Source organism: Harpia harpyja, chromosome 4 (assembly GCF_026419915.1).
Source record: "Harpia harpyja isolate bHarHar1 chromosome 4, bHarHar1 primary haplotype, whole genome shotgun sequence".
In the NCBI taxonomy this organism is placed as follows: Eukaryota; Metazoa; Chordata; class Aves; order Accipitriformes; family Accipitridae; genus Harpia; species Harpia harpyja.
Window position 1 is genome coordinate 46128886 of NC_068943.1, and position 17126 is coordinate 46146011.

The following is a 17126-nucleotide window of genomic DNA, read 5'->3' on the forward strand; positions in this document are numbered from 1 at the left end:
CTTCTATAGTGCAGCTAAACACAGAGGCAGAGAGATGTTGTCACTGGGTGGGCGCTGATCCCACTGAGATAAGGAGAGCATGGGATGGCACTGGTTGGGACAAACATGCAGCCCCATAAACGGTGGCAGAAGCAAAACTTAGACCTTCTACATCCAGAGTGGTACGAGCTTCTCACATCCCATTCATGGCAATGGGCTGTATGGCTGGGCTAGGCAAGCATCCCTGGAGCAGTGATGTTTTGCAGAAGCTGAGAACATGGCCCAGAGTGGTTTTAGAGCTACTGGGGGTTAGTGCTGCTCTTTGTATCTTGCAATCTCCCTCCTAGATGTTTAGTGCCTTGTATGGTAAACCCAGCTGTGCTGCCCTTAAAACCACATCCTGCAGGGTAAGCATAGCAATCTGAAGCATGAAACTTGCTGGGTGTTCATCTCCCCAGGCTGAAACTTAAGGGTTAAACCACCCCCAGGCCCCATCACTGTTGCTGTTTCCTTTCTTCAGAGCTGTTGCTCTGCAGAGCAACAGAAGTGTGGCTCACTCAGCCAGCGTTAGACCAGAAATGTTCCCAGGCATCACAGCATCTCTTGGGCTCGTAAGTTGCTACCTGTCCCATTGCTGCTGCTTTGGAAACCACAGCTTTTAAAATCGGGCAGATTTAAAATCTGTATGTTGAGTGCATGGGACCTCAGCTATTTCACTTGCCCCAGGCTCCACTCCCCAGCTCCTGTTGACCCCTGCCCTGCTCTCAGGCCCCGCTGTCCTAGGCATGGCAGTGCATTTTTCTATGTGTAGCTGTCCCCCCTGCCCCATCCTGGCACAGTCTCCTCCCAAACTCATTGCAGGCTGCCTCAAGGTGAGTCAACACAGACCCACAGAAGCTCTCACTCTCTTGGACTACTCCTGACCTGGGACGTCCCCTTAGCAAAACCTGTTTTTCTTTAACAGAGACAAAAACATGGGGGAAATCTTTTCCACTGCATACCTGGGGGTGTTGTCTCCCATTTTACTAATATATTACAGTTTTTAAATGTATATAAAAAAGCTAAAATGGATCTTTACCAATGGTAAAGAAGCCCACCATCTTTCTAACAGAAAGGAGAACTCAAGTACAGAGCTGAAATGGGGAGAGAAAGGGCAGCAGCAAAGGACAAATCACAAGAATCTCTAAGAGTGATAGCTCTGGAAAATGAAACTCCACCAGCAAATGTACTTGTACACCCCTTAGGGTACAACACACTCAAAGAAATGTGTTTATCCTAGACTACATTATAGAATATCAGTAAAAATGGAGTCCATGAGGTCTCTGGGATGAGGAAGACAGCCTAGCAAAAGGGTTTGATGCTCTCTTTGATTTTGTAGGTTGGGCTTTATCTTTGTGGCCCCAGGGCATTCATTTCAGTTCCAGTGAACAAGCTATTTCAGAGCAGAGTACTAGTCCTAGGGCTGAGCCAAAGGGCCTCAGTTCCAATCTGGGAAACGTGAAAATCCCTGTTGTGTTGTCTCAGTCAGACTGCAAAGCTGATACTCATTGCTAAGCGGGGGTTCAAATCTTAGCTGATATATCTAAGAGCCCCACTATTTAATTGCAACAAAGATTTAAGCCAAGCACTTAAATTTCCTAATAGGAGGCTTTCAGATGGCTTGGGAAGGCACCAAATCTTCATGTGACCCTCTGAGCGGGTTCTGCTGAAGGTCTGAAACTTAATGGTTGCTGGATGCAAAGTGTTACTCAGCCCCACTCATGTCCTACAGAAGAAGGGCTGGGGGATGGGCAGGTCCGTCTGCATGTACTGGTAGAAGTGCTTCTCACTTTTTTTGAAGGAAAACTGGTCTTTTTGACTGAAATATTTTCATTCAATGCAGTGGCTTTTCTATGAAAATGTACCATTTTATTTTTAATATGCTGACTGCCTCTCTGTTTCTTTTGTTACAATCCTGGGCAGCAAAATGAAGACAGGCTATGAACATGAGAGCAGGACAAGGTCAGAGCCAGTCACTTTGAGAAGGAGCCACTCTTTGCCCACTAGCTACCCAGGGAGGCACAGGGAGCAAGTGGAGGCACTTGGGGCAGAAATTAAATGGGAAGGAAAACCAGAGGATGCAACTGGAGCAAAGAGAGAAGTGCGAGGGAAAAGGAGGCCAGGAACCACGCATGAGGCTGCAGTCCTTTAATGAGAAGCAATATTCCTCTTGCCAATGTGCTCATTTGTTTCTTTTCCCTAATGTCAAACTGAAGGCTGAAGGAACACAGCAGGGTGGGACAGCGGATGGCAGCAGGGTGCCTGTCCTGTGTAGGTGCCTGGCTTACCCCAAAACACCTGGACCTCAGCAGGCCTGCAGAGAACCAGTACCGAGCTGGGCAGAAGTGCTTAGACCTTCTGCTGCTGTTTTCCAGCCTGTCATCCGTGGGAATTTCAGAAGCCCCTGGATTCCAGGCCTGCATACACTTCCCTCTGGCCTTTCCGGATGGGCTGTGGGAACAGCAGAGATATTAGTTCGGGAATCCTCATTAACACACCCTTAAACAACAGCAGGGTCTTGGCCCACACAATACGTGAAGGAAAAAACAGAACAGAGAGAGCAGGCATAGTGCTGCTCTGCTAGTGTGCATGATGCACAGGAAGCTGCAGTTCTGGTCCTGACTCCCTGCGGCAGCACTAGGAGAAGGGGCTCCACCTTTGCCACCTTTTTCCTCTGCTCCCAGGAAAGCTTGGAGGTTGACCGGACTGGATGCTTCTTCAAAGGAGCAAGAAGGACATATGCTACAGATTTCCAACTCTGGCTATCCCTCCCCAATCAGCAAAGAGAGATGGAAAAAATGCAGGTACTGCATACCTCATAGTCCGGGTTTGGAACAGGGGGAGGACGCTGCATCTTCTGACCTGCAATAGAGGCAAAGAGAGGTCATCCTTGGTGGTGATTCCTATAACACAGCATGAGGAACTTTCACAGAGATGATCTCAGGGGAATGCATACCATGGGTCAACTCACATGGTTTTATCATGAGCTTAGAACTTTTAAAGACCCAACTGTTGCAGGCAGGAGGCCTTATGATCATTTAGGAAGAAATCAGCTTTCTTTTAGAAAGGGTGAATTTCTAGCTTTCCTGGTTGTGAAGAAATACTTGAAAACAAGAAGGCCCCATAAGCACAGGCCCAGGCTACAGCTCCACAATATGGATACCAGATCTACACTCCTCTGCCTCAGCAAGCTGCACAGGCATGAGCACATCTTCACATTTCTGTTGAACCCAGCACACAATGTGCACACTAAGCACACAACAGGGAATTTAGACTTGCTGAAAGATTTATATCAGCTTTGTGGAGGCTAGGGGAAAAGCGGCAATGCCTGATCTGCACAAAGCTTGGCTGGTGAGCACCCATGGTACTTGTCTGACAGGCAGCCTCCTGGTAAAAACGTCACCATCAACACTTCACGAATAAATGCGAACCAGCATCGTCAGGTCAGCACGCTGCATCACTTTATCCTGGCATTTATAACCCATGAGCCCCACTGCTGGACCCACTGGGTCACCAAACCATGGCCTCAGAAGCCAGAAATTCAAATTTATAGTTTTAATAACACCATGATTTCTAATCATGTGTTCTGTGTGTGGGCCTAATTCTTGGTCTTTGATTTCCTGAGACAGGAGCTGAATGGGCTGGGGCCAGGCTGGGTTTGCAGGGACACTTGCAAGCTGAGCATCTGCCGTACAGCGTTTGCTTCAGCACAGACTCAATGCGGCTGCACCACAGCCTGTGAAATGGTTTCCTATGGGCAGGAAGCCTTTGACACAACACGGCGGCTGCACCCATTCCATAAAAGAAGGCAGCCTGGAGCAACAGATGTGGCAAGCAGGAGTGTTGTTTGGTGAGTTCTTGGACGCTTGGGGGGAGCAGAGGATGCTCCATCACTCAGCAGGGGCAAGTGTTTAATTTACTGCTTAGCGGACATCACGGAGAGCAGAGACTCCTGAAATGGCTCTTACCTCGTGGCTGACTGCCAGTGCCAGCGCTTGCTCTCCCCTTCCTGTCTTTGCTGAAGTAATAGACCAGAATCAGCACCCCAAAGGTAATGAGAAGGTCCGCAGTGATGATCCCTGTCACGGCCAAGGCATCCAGCTCCTCACAGTTTGTGCACACTGCCAGGAGGAGAGGTGAAGGTGCTCAGAGATGGGCACCCTTCCTTTCCAGCAAGGAAAGTCCAGGCCTCACTCATCTCCTTAATGCTAGCAGAAAAGATACAGTTCTGGGTAGGAAGGAGAAAAGAGCAAACAGAAGTGAAGGGGGACAGCACAGGCCATTCCATCTGCCCCACCATTTCAGTCTGCAAACAGACACAGCCAGGGGGCTGGTGTGTGCAGCCTCCTTTGCTATCCTCTGCTGTTGGCATGGTCTGAGCCAGAGGGTGCAAAATATTCCCTAGATCATTACCCCCCTCTGCCTATGCTGGACTCTTAAGTCCTGAATGCAGAGCAGCTGCCCAAATTTCAAATGGCTTAGACGCTTAAATCACTCTGTTGGCGGGGATGGGGGAGAACTCCCCCTGGTTGATGGGTCACAGAAACCAGGCTATGTGCTCCAGATGGGAGGTTTCCACTCTGCAAGATAAGAAATGCCTCTGGCCTTTGTGACAGACATTACCCTTGCTTTGTAGCATGGCAGAAGTGGTATAAAAGCAGCTTGTGCACTGTGTGGAATGTGGGAACCATTGACACGCAACCAGCTTGAGGACAGCAGAAGGGAAAGGCGTAGAGAGCAGGGAGATTCCTCTTGCCAAAAGTGTATTCTTGCACTCTTTTACTGCCCACACAGAGTGGGAAGGGCCTCAGCAGAATCGCATTCACCCAGCCCAGCAGCACTGAAAATCAGGCCTCAGCTCTTAACATCTGTCACTGAAATGTGTAGACCTTATCTTTAGTCCATAGACTGAGTGCTTTTTCACTCACCTCTGGCATTCAGGTACATTTCATACTTCTTTTCATTTTTCGAACAACTCACGTTGGTAGGAGAGCTGTCGTGATTCTCTATAACGTACTTGCTCTCACCGCTGACTTCTTTCATCCCTGTTAACTTCCAGGTTATGCTGTCTTCGGTCAAGGGACATGTGATTGTCACTGTGGTTCCGGAAATCTCCACCAGGAATTCTTTATTGGAAGATGGGCCAAGGAGAAGGGAAACTAGCATTACAAACAACTTCTGAGCAGGCTTCCCTGCCCACCCTTGATCCCGCCATGACAGTTTGCTCTGCAAAATCTTTGATTTTATGGTGTAATGTAAATTCCCTGTGTATGTGTCTTCCGCATGCATGTTTTCCTTTAGTTTTTTACACTGATTCTTTGCAACACTGAACAGTATCAAAATACTATCACAGAGTGTTCAACTTTATGTCAGAGAGCCTGGCTGCCTGCTATTCATTATCCTGTTTATCCATATGCTTGCTGGTCTCTTGGAGACAATTAACAGTAATTAGGGGCAACTCGTTATAGCTGATTTTTCTGATCAGTGATGACAGTAGCAACTAACACACAGGAAATTTCTTCCTCCTAAAATACTGCTTGAACTCAAATATTTCTGTCTGCCTTTTAGTCCTCACCTGTGAGGCATCTGGAGTCTTTATATCATGCTAAATAGTTAGGAATGCTGGTAAAATACACTTACTCTCTACTGTTTCGGTATTCTCTGCAAAGGAGAGAATAATAAGTGTTAGCGAATCAGCCTGCTATTACCTTACTGCTTGTTGCTGTTTGAAAATGCCCAACCTGGCTTGGGGTTTACTAGCAATAATTAGAGACAATTCATGACGGCCAATTTTTCAAATCAGTGAGATCAGTAACAATTAATGAACAGGGAATTTTTCCTATCCTACAATATGTGCAGAATTCAAATATTTCTCACTTGTGAGGTGTAGTTTGTCTTTTTATCACACTAAATAGTTAAGAATGCCAGTAAAATACACTTACCCTCCTGAGCTGCGGTGCTGACTACAAAAGAAAGAATAATAAGTGGTAAGTAATTTAGCTACTGATATCATACACCCTTCCTACTTCAAGGATCTCCTTTCCGAACTCAGCTGTTTGAAAAAAATGTTTATACTCCTGTATTTCTACTAAAGGCATTAGAAGCATTCTGTTAGCTGAGATGGGATGTTGTTTTGAAATGAAGTCTTTTCCTTTGGCAGCCATTTTTAACGTGGACTGATGCAGAATGGAAATCTGAATAATTTTCTGACCCAGTTTAGAAAAAGGGTTATTGCAAGCTGTACACTCAACAATTTTGCTTTATCATCATGGACCAAAGCCTGGAAAATCATGCCTGGTTTCTGCAGTGAGAACCACTGTCCTCTGCAAAAGTGTACTCACTGGAGGATTGGACCTTGACTCTTGATTTAACACTGTAGAACAGTTTATCTATGTGATTTTTCTCTCTTGGCAGGAAACAAGTAGCTCCATTGAAGTCTCTGGAGCTGGATTATTATAGAAACAGTTTTTAGGAGGTTTGAATCAGACTTGTGATTTGCTTTAAAGACATTTGTCAATAGAAAGTAACATCATAAAGTAATGACCTGTATTCATGTGTTCAGCGCTGTTGTCTCATCCCAGGTAACGTTTGCTTTACAATAGGAGTTACTTGTAACAAAATTGTAGATTTGAAATTCTACAGGCATAGGACTTGGCTGGAGAGAAGGTGATCTGATGCTTTTTTCTTTATATAAGATGAATTTAAATTTGAAAAAAGAGCAGGCCATTGCTAAACCAAATGTTTTCAATCTTCTCAAAGAATAGCAGTTGGTATTTGCAGCACATTGGCAGAGTAGCTGTAGCCTTATTGTAGTATCTTTTAATTGTCTTTCAAACTTATCTCTCACAGTTACCAGCTTCTTTATAGTCTTTACAGATACTCAGTACTTCATCCTAAACCAGCTTTCTAAATGCTGGTCTGTTCAAACTGGTAACATGGATATTGCTACCATTGCTACCATTGCTACCATGATATCACAGGGAGTCTGAACTGAAGTTATTTACCCACAATCACAAAACGGTTTAAGAAAAGTGCATGAATAAAGCATAAAAATAAAATTAAAAGCACAGAACCTTATAGTTCACACTGCTGCAGAAGGCAGTGCATCAAGCTCCAACCCTGCTGTGTGAAGTTTGGAGCCCAGGTGCCTTAGTGAATCAGCTAGCAAGCAAAATTTGACTAGGGACCTTAGCTTCTTTTCTCTAGCCTGAGAGGGTTGGATTCCCGTTTCTCTGTCCCTGCAACCTGCACCCTGAGTGGAACACTTGCTCTGGAGAGCAGCAGCTCCATAGGTACTGTACGTGCCAGTTGCAGGAGATGTGGCTGCAGGTACTTTGCAAAACCAGTCGCATGCCCCTATGCTTTCTCCTTTGCAGCCCCTGGGCAGCCACCCTGCTGGTCCCCACAGGCTTCTGGCCAGCTGTACTCACCCACACACAGCAGGAGTCCCAGGAGAGGCAAGGACTGCTCCAACTTCATCCTTGTGTTCCTCCTTCTCTACCACATCAGATTGGCATCCCTGAGGCTGGCTGCAAGGGAAGAAAGAGCACACTGGCTTTTCAAGTTCTCGCTTACAAGAAAGAGGCCCAAGATTTTTTTTCCCAGAATTGTGTACAGCAACGAACTGAGCAGTGCTGGGGAGACTCACTGTTTCCAGTGAAACCTGCAAGCAGCCAAGAAAGACACGGAACACATATGATAAAATAAGCCCATGTCAGGAAGTGCGGAGGCTCAAAACGTCCTCACAGAACGTCATTGACAGCAAGGGGTGGCTGCTCTGCACCAGCCCAGTTCAAGTCTCAGGAGACCTGTGGTAACTGCCCTAGGAGCAGCAGGAGAGCTAAATGAGCCTGGATTAGCTTTGCTATCAGGACCTTCCCAACAACTTTTCAGTTGTTTCTGAAGGTCAACTACTGCAAGCAACTTAACATAGGAGGGAATAAACAGAGGAACCAGAAATGCTACGAGAAGCTCAGCACCTAGAGACGCTGCATGGCTAGCAGAGAGGAGCCTGTAAGTGCCAGGCTGTAAAACCTGGGGGTTTGAGTCACTGATGATGCAACCTGGGCTCTACTTCTGTTATTTTGCTCTAACACAACCCATTCATTCCTGCTGCCTCTTCAAGAGTGGTGTTTGCCAGCTCCTGATCTGGACTCTCCTCTGCATACATACTGACAGCAAGGAGTGCAGCAAAAGCGGTGGCTAAGCACAGCAACCCCTGCTGCGCACCTCTGACCTGAAGCTAATGCTCTGCTCCCGACAGCTACTTGAGGACATGCTTTTCTGTTAGCAGGGAACTTGCTTCACTTGTGTTGCTGTTTCTCCTCAGTTTCTGTATGACTGCAGAAGCAATTCTACATTTTCATGCAGCATTTGTAGTCGTGTTACGAATTGCACCTACAATAAAATCAGCTTTATTTCTGTAAAGCACACTTATGTCTGTCTACTTAGCAGTCTAGCAGCCCTCACAAAAGGTAAATGCTAGGGGGGAGGCTAAGGCTGTTTGGAGAAAGCCTCTGTCTCATGAGCTGCCGAAAAGAGAAGGGAACATGGCATAGCGAAGGCATCCCGAAAGCCTGAGACCTCCTTCCACGCACAGCCAGGAGATGTCCAGACCCTGGGCTCAGTCACCTCTGCCATGGGCCCGCCTGGATGGAGGCTTTGCAGCACCTGTTGCAAGAAGTCAGAGAATCATAGAATCGTTTAGGTTGGAAAAGACCTTTAAGATCATCAAGTCCAACTGTCAACCCAACACCACCATGCCCACTAAACCACGTCCTGAAGTGCCACGTCTACGCATTTGAAGTCACTGGTGCTGTGCCTTCCCTTGGGCTTGCCAACCCGGGGCACAGCAGCCTGGCTCCACTAGAGGAGGCTCCTGCCCCTCCGGCGTCCCCTGCTCGCACCGCGGCCTCAGCAAGGGAGCCTGCTCTTGCCCAGCTTGCACTTGAGGCGGGCAAAGACCTCCACACCTCCGTGGGACTGGGGCAGGGGCCTCTCCAAGCTTTACTTCCAGCAGCGATGCTGGCATAGACAGAGTGGAAGCCCACTGTCTTTCCATTTCCCTCCACTTGAAGCCTACAGAGGCGGCAGCACTGCTCATACAGTTGGGAGAGTAGTGGGGATTTGAGGGCATGCGCCCAAAGCAGACATTGCAAAGGCAGCCAAGGCTCCCTTCTCCCAGGAGGGTGCTCTGCGTCTCTGCACCTGCCACACACATCTCAAGGGATGCCTCTCCAGATGCCTGGAAGGATGGAGCTGGCATCTTGCTCCTTCCCAAGAGCTCACCATTTAATGTCATGGCTAATCACAATGTGGTGGGCCCTATTTCATTTATCAAGGTGCTCTCTTTAGCTGTCAGGTCTTTCTTTTGCTTACTTCTGTTTCAAAATGAAACATCAGAGAATTTAGGTTACTAGTATGAGTGCCAGGGACATGGTCTTCTCTTAACAGCTGGAGTCAGCACATTTTGAAGCAAGATGTTGAAGGTCTGCAGGTAAAGATCAGAACAGACCCTCTTCCCAGTCCTGTGTGTTGTTACACAAATGTAATCTTAAGTGAGAGCCAGTAGTGTTGCTATGTGGCCCGAGCGGCCAAAGGGTAGTTACAGCAAGAAACATACTTGTCCTGCTGGACTCTGCATGGGCTGCCTGAGGATAAGAAGTTGCTGCTGTGCAGAAATATCTTAGGAGGCGGCAGCAAATTGACTGCTGAGCACTGCCTTACAGATACTTGAAACAAAATCTGAACAAAACCCCAGCCTAATATTTATGGCGGCAACGAAAGAAATGGAGATGATGTTTTGGAATAGTAACTGAGTGGAAATCTGGGGAGATGCAGTGATGAAGGGTTAACACAGGGCCAAATTATTCCCACGAAAATAGGGATATCTGGTATCTCAGAGCTACGAGCAGAGACATAAGGGTCTGTGCTGTTCTGTGAGCAATCCATGAGACTGAAGGCCTCAGTGCTTTTTTACATTGCCAGATTTGTAACGTGAAGTTTAAAAGTTAAAAATAATTCAGTATTCTCTGCAGAAATTGCCACAAGGATGTTAATAGCAGCAAATGGGAGGAGAGATGTCCGTTCACACAGTTGCTCATTAGCAGGAAGTCAGAGAGTCCCTCTGCTGTCCTCTTTCCACCAAAACCTTGTTCTGGCCAGTTCTGACATCCTTTCAGTGCATCCCAGGTAATCCAAAACATCCCATCAGAGCCCACACTGCTGCACAGCAAGAGTGCCCTCACTCTGCTCCTTAGCTCTGAGCTGAAGGGAGCCCTTCAAAACACCCAGAGGCTAGGGCATCCTCCCTGTCCCTGCCTTGGCATTACTGCAAGGAGAATAAGAATCAGTCACAACGAAAGCTCGTAACCTGGGATGACTTCTTGGAACTAGACCACGGACCAGACACAAACACAGCCACAGCGAGCAGCAGGTTCTGCTGTTAAAGTGATTTATGGTCTTCGAATGCAAACATCCTTATTTTGCCGACACACGTGCACAACTCAGTTTCATGCTCTCACAACTGCCACACGCCACCAGGAAAATATTTTGTGTCACACTGAGTTTCTCTACTACCTTGCGCTGCTTGTTGAACATGGTGGGGTTTCCCCAGCTGTGCCTGGACTACCATCCGGCTGGACTTGTGTCCAATGTAATTGTCTCTCGACTTTTCCAAGAACTTTACAAGCCCCAGTTAATGCAGTCTCCAGTTCTGCGGGATGGCTGCAACCAAGTAGCATTATAATGATCCCTTTACTGTAGGTATCTGTTTCAGTAGAACATTTCCATCCTCTGGATATGTGCCCACACTGCTGCCACAGCTATTTTAGCTTGCTTTTTTTGGATCGTTTGCAGGATTGTGCTAAACAAATGGCTCTCATTCCTTCGGGCTATCTACAAACACCTTCAGGCAAATTTTCTTTCAGGAGCAAAATTACCTCCCACAAGAGGGGAGTGGTTTCAGGTAGAAGCTGGGAGGAGGGATGATTGCAACACAAGAGAGCAAAGGAATATGGGAGGCAGAAGAAATTAACCTTACCTGGATAATCTCCCTGTTTTGCACACAAAAGGGAGCTGTGCTGGCCACACCTTGCCTTTCAGTGCAAGGGCAGGGAGTGTTCTCTGACTCAAGCAGGAAGGAATACACACATTGCCTTGCAGGCCAAGCTGAGAGAAAGGAATTTGCTCCACTGTGCTGGGAACGCTTTGAGAAACTCATCTTTCATCAGGTTATTGAGAACCTGAAACAAATTTCTCTTTCTGGTACTGCTCAACCTGTGGAGTACGGACTTGTCTTCCTGATGCATGGCCCCAACTGGCTGGGTGTTGTCCTCTTCTTTGGGGTACAGCTCCAAGGTAAGGAAACCTGGTACTGTCTGGCCTCAGTTGCCATCTTGACTTTCCTCTTCTGATCCCTTAATTATCGTCCTCATTAAGGCAGCAACTTAAGGCAGTCTCAGATACTTGTTGTAGACGATTGCTGTGATTCTTTCGGTCCAGGGTTCACTGCAAGTGACGCGAAGTGATTGAGTTTCTTCAACAAACAGGTTTAGGTGTGTTCAAGCGGAAGAAGAACACTGATCTCATTCTCAGCTCCGGTTACACATCTTTTCCTTTCCTGCCAGGAATCTGGACTTTACTCCTAGATGTTTTTTTCACTATCTTTGTTACTAGACAATCCGAGATTGTTAGGCAGCACTGGGTTTAGATCCTTCACACAGCAACGATTCCAGACCGACAATAAACTTGCTTGAATTTTCAGTGGCTTGTATCAATATAGCTGGAATCTAAGAACACCATGTCCTCCTTTCCCAAATGCATCAGCACATGGATATGCTTGGTAATCTATGTTGAAAAAAAGTATTTTACACTTATTTCCCACACTTGTTCTTTTAAGGGATTTTAAAATGAAAAGATTTGACACCAAATCTTTGGATGAGTAACATGATCTCTGCCAATGAAGTTTTTCAAATGTGAACACCTTCAATATTTTGGCATTTCAAATATTTTCTCCTTTGAGAAAAATTATTTGGCAAGGAAATCTTTGATTATAAATTCTTTTCAAATACAGGAAAGGTATGGATTGTCTTTGTTATGAAGCCATATTTTACAACCCCAGATAAGCTTTTCTTTGCTTGAATCACATTGGCATGTGTTAACTCATCTTCCTAAAGTGACAGTGAATATTTTCTTTTTCTGCTGGGTTAGTCTGACCAGTGAGGAAAAGGAAGCTAATGGGAGCACATGATAAGGAACAGGGAGGACTGTCCCTTTCAGCAGCAGCAAGATTTTTAGCTCAACACTGCTGTTTTGCAGAAACTAACCTGCTAACTAACTCGGAGAGCTAAAGCAGTCAGGCAAGCAACTCCTCGATTGCGGGGAAAAAAGTGAGCACTTAGAGCACCACAGTTTTGGCAGCACCAATCTGCCAGAGTGATTGAACTCGGTCTGGAATGGCAGAACAAGCCAGAGGACAACTGGGGCTCAGGCGTGAGAGGCATCTTCACCAGCAACCCTTTGGTTTTCCTATTTTTCATTTTTCTTCTTTCTGTGTCTTGATGCTCTCTCTTGCTGATTGTCTCTCTTTCAGGGTAGCACCAACTTAGCGATGCTAACTTATTTTTAAAACGGCAGCTGTGGTGGTTTGGTTAACAGAGGATGTTTCTTTGACAAGCAAATGCTTACAGATTTACCTTGAGGATTTCCTGTAGAGTTCCTCAGCCTGACTATATTTGACTGTAGTTGTCCAGCTGGGCTATTAACCTTCTAACAGGCACTTCTTACATCAATAAGAGCAGTTTTCACCATGGTGTGCAGGACACTCAGGCTGATAATACAAAGCATATAAAGGAAAGTTCTAGCACAGGAAATAGCAATTGTTTACTGGGGCTCAGCAGTGCTCCTTGAAAGGGCAGGACTGCTTTTCTGAAGAAATCTACTTGGGGAGTTAAGTGCAGTAGAATGTAATCGCTTATGAAAATGTGACCAGGACAAGCACATGAAAAGTTATATGATATCTTCGGTGCCAGTCAGGAGCAAGTGTATATTTAAGGAGGGGTGGCATTTACAACAGCATTGCACCTCCTAGATGTCAAGTTTGCTCTTGCCTGAAGAGAGACATTTCCCCCCCAAAGTCTGTTGTCCCTATAGACAAGCACTTCTCAGTGGTCCTTTCTCAACCAGTTATCAGATCTGTAAGTGTTTAACTGTGCAGCCACAAAACTACAAAGCAAGCAGTGTACCAGCAGTTCAGACGAATGCAAAGTCCCTCAAAACCAGCACTGCGCAGCTTGCACATCAGCTGACAAAATCCATGAAGCGCAGGCAATCTCTGCATACACAGGATCACCTCCCTCAGTGTAATTACATCTGTGTGCTTGTGACTGTCAGGTTAAACATTGACAGGGATAGATAAGGCAGGTTCCTGCATAGACTAAATGCAGATAAGGAAAAGTGATGAGCTTACTCCTAGACAGCAGCTTTCTTCACCTCTAACCCCTCCTGTTTTCCCTGCAGCACTGTGGCCTGCGGCAGCCGTGGAAGTTTACACTTCCAAGGAGGTGGATGCTGTGAACGGCACTAACCTGCGGTTAAAATGCACCTTTTCCAGCAGCAGCCCTATTAGCCAGCACCTGTCAGTGACGTGGAACTTCCAGCCTGAGGACCTGAGCTCTCATGAGCCAGTGAGTGAGACCTTTACGCTCCATTTCATTGATGCACACTTGCCCAAACAAACCAGTCCCAAGGCCCAGCACTGGGTAAGCCCGGTGACTGCAAAAATTCCAGGTGCGGGTATGAATGGGCAAGCACAGCTGAAATGCACAAGACACCTTCTTTTGAAATGGCCTCAGAGTTCATCTGAGAGTGACTGGGCCAACACAGCTCTCTTCAGCTTCGGCCATGTGCCTCAGCCGGTGCCACTCCACTTCCACATGCTGCTCCTATTACAAACACTGAACAGTGCGTAGGAATGACAGCTTCCTTTCTTTCTTGTAGGTATTTTATTACTTGAAGGAGCCCTACAAGCTGTCTGCTGGGCGGTTTAAAGAACGAGTCACCTGGGATGGGAATATTGAGCGTAATGATGTTTCCATTGTTATCTGGAACTTGCAGCCCACTGACAACGGGACATTCACCTGCCAGGTGAAGAACCCACCAGATGTTGATGGCACAATTGGTGAAGTGCGACTCAGAGTTGTGCAGAAAGGTGAGAGGCCAAGAACCCCACCAGAGGTCATGTGAATTTAGCCAGTGCGAAGCATTGGCAGGTCTTCCTCCACATTTGGGAAAATACACAGAAGAAAAGGCATTATAAAGAGAAAGCATGAGGGTAGTTAATGGATACAAGGAAAAAAGGAGCCTGAGAGAAGGTTATAGTCACGAATACATGTTCTCAGCCACATATCAAGAGCCCTCTGTGTGTCCTTCTTGTTCATTTATCTGTTTCTCTCTGTGCAGTGCATTTCTCAGAAATCCACTTCCTGGCGGTGGCCATTGGGTCTGCTTGTGTTCTGATGATCATTGTGGTGACAGTTGTGATTATCTGTCGACACCATCAGAAGAAAGCACAAGAGAAGAGGATCAAGGTGGCAGACACTGAACTGTAAGGACAGAGGAGAGAGAGAGAGAAAGGCTTCTGGGAAAGCTTGTCAAATGTACCTCTATAGCTATTCTGAACCATTGACTTGGACCCTACACTAAGCATCTACAATGCAAAACCGCCAGCACAATTAGCAAGAATTGGCTGCTTACTTGCAGTCAGAACAGAGCCCCAGGATGAACAAGCTTTGGAGTCCTTATTTCATTCTTGCCCTTCACAGTGGCTCCTCACTCAGAGAAGGATCCAGCTGTTGTGGTGGTAGCTGGCAGATGATCACTCTGTTCTTTCCTCCGCGACCCTGACACTGTGGTCACCACGCATCTAGCATGCTTGTTCTCTTATCATAGCACTTCTTTTTATATGTTATGTATGCTACAAGTAACTCAGAAGGTGACTCTGCTGCTCAGAATGTCTGATGCTGATTTGGGTTTTTTTCTTCTTTTTTTTCCTTTTTCTATAACAGTAGAGAAAAGGAGAATCTGAAGATTAGAGAAGAAAAGGAAGCCAGTCCACTGGAAGACTAGAGATCTTTGATGGTATACACAACGCAGGTATCCATTCAAACATTCTCTAATTAATGTCTCAGTGTTACTGCAGACTTTCTAAGACAGTTTTACTTAGGTATTTCACTTCTATGGCCATGGTAGCCGTAAACAGCAACAACTGAAACCACAGTTGCAGTTTGCTCTTGAGGGACCTTCAGAGAGACTGAAAACTGAACAGGCAATGGAGACAGAACAGTGTTGAGGATCGTTGGTAGGAAAGCCGTTGTTGCTGCTTTCTGCGACATGCCTGCTTTGTGGGTAGAGGATTGAATTAATTTCCTTTCGCCAGTTTTGAATCTGCTTTTTGATTCATTTAATCTTTATTGTTTTAAAATTGCTACAGGAAGACTAAAACTGTTTCCAGATCTGCTGGCTTTGCTGAAACAGTTCAGCATAATTTTTACCCACTCAATTTCTGAGGTCAGCAGTTGCCTCTACTGTTTTTTTTCAACAGTAACCCTGACTAATGAATCTGTTTTGTTTTTCTTATAATCTTTCTTCTTAGGTACTTCTAAAGCAGATGTTGAAAGCTTGTAATTTTGGATGTTAGAACAAAGCTGAATTACAGACGCCTCATGCTGCGAGTGTGGTATCCCTGCTCAACCTGAAATTCTTGCAAGGAAAGAGGATGACATTAACATAAGTTGTAGATTTCCTTCATTGAAGCAAAGCAGGAGGAGCTTGCCCCATGAACAAGGAATTTTCCTTAATCTTCACACCTGCAGAATGTGAAGAAAGCTGCTCTGAAGATGAAAACATGCCAAAAGATTTGAACAAAATGCCAATATAGCTGACTGAACAGAGACTTTCAAAGCATCTGAGCAGACACACTCTTGCACCTTAAAAATCACAAGGTGCATAGGTGTTGCCCAATTGTTCCTCCCTCAGAATCCTCTTTGACATCAGGAAAAGGAAGACTGACTACATGAGGGATCAGAGAAGCAGCCAGTTACTACAACGTACTTTAAATCTCTGCTACTTTAAGTGGCAAGTATTATAGTTTGGGAATGTATGCAGTTTCTTATTAGTGATAACGTTCACCAGTGGGTGTGCTTTTTATATTGATCTCTTGCCGCTTCAGTAGGCTTTGTAACTATGGTAGCTGAGGAGAGTGTCTCCTGCTGCATGGCACGCGGCCATGCGCTTCAGCAGCTCCCCTCCTCTTCCCTCTCCCGCTCTGCTGGTATGTCCCAACATTGGCCTTCTATCCCCGCTCGCCCCCTTCCCTCTGAAGGAGCACACCAGCACCAGGCGGGACGCTTCTGTCCCCCACTCAGCAGCTGTACACGCACCGTTGTAGGCGCCCCAAAATTGTGGCTGGCAGCGGCTGCTGCGGTTCAAGTTCAGAGACTGCCCTGGGCAAGCGATGCTCCAGCGGTGTGCTGTCCCGCTGCCGTCTGGTGGGGTAGCAGCAGTCCATGGCTGCCAGCACAGTATCGGGCTGCCAGCGACAACAGCAATATCCCACTTTCTCTGGGTGCTGTTTATTGCCCAGGTGACCGCCAGCACGTCTCACCCCTGCGTTTGACAGGCTCCCTTAGCATGTACCCTGTACCTCCACAGACATATTCTCTCTAAGGCAAACAAAGCCCAGCTCATTGGAACGGCAGAGCTGTTACGGTATTGAACCAGCACCAAATCAAAACATCAGCCCGTTTGTCGAAAGAGTAGCTTTATGACTTTATTACCCCACCTGTAATGTGCTGGCCACATTATCTGTTTGTACACGTTCATTTCCAATCGCGCGTGTCGTAAATAAAGGCGCCTCGTGGAGAGCACTGGTGGTGTCATGGGCGACGCGCGGTTCCACGCGCCCTTGGTGCCTCGAATGAGGGCAGGTTCTGCCCTGAAAAGTCCCAGAGAAGCAGCCACCCGGCTAACCCAGGGACGGACCGCCCGCGGTTTTCGGGGAGGCCTGCTGGCCGAGAGCCCGGGCCCCAGGCGGGCCGGAGGCCCCGTCC

At 46.6% G+C, this 17126-nt stretch overlaps 2 protein-coding genes across 5 annotated transcripts in view; one reads left to right on the plus strand and one right to left on the minus strand.

Moving 5' to 3' along the window:
• Positions 1-2151: 2151 nt before the first annotated feature.
• LOC128141648 (T-cell surface glycoprotein CD3 epsilon chain) overlaps positions 2152-17126 on the minus strand; it is a 134443-nt gene continuing 119468 nt past the window's right edge. Inside the window, exons 1-7 of one of the 4 annotated variants that reach the window (XM_052786662.1) lie at positions 7667-7741; positions 7449-7547; positions 5961-5981; positions 4947-5144; positions 3987-4139; positions 2834-2880; positions 2152-2469 (exon numbers count right to left, since the gene is read on the minus strand). In XM_052786662.1, the coding sequence (XP_052642622.1) occupies positions 2413-2469; positions 2834-2880; positions 3987-4139; positions 4947-5144; positions 5961-5981; positions 7449-7497 (525 nt within the window). In that variant the 5' untranslated portion in view covers positions 7498-7547; positions 7667-7741 and the 3' untranslated portion in view covers positions 2152-2412. Of the gene's footprint in view, positions 2470-2833; positions 2881-3986; positions 4140-4946; positions 5145-5960; positions 5982-7444; positions 7742-17126 lie in introns of those variants that run through there. The other 3 variants (XM_052786664.1, XM_052786665.1, XM_052786663.1) reach the window with 3 other exon arrangements.
• On the plus strand, positions 11000-16938 carry MPZL2 (myelin protein zero like 2). Its single transcript, XM_052786654.1, has 6 exons — positions 11000-11376; positions 13537-13703; positions 14017-14227; positions 14479-14623; positions 15084-15171; positions 15671-16938. Exons 1-5 carry the CDS (start codon positions 11004-11006, stop codon positions 15142-15144), a joined length of 957 nt encoding a protein of 318 aa, XP_052642614.1. The 5' UTR covers positions 11000-11003; the 3' UTR covers positions 15145-15171; positions 15671-16938.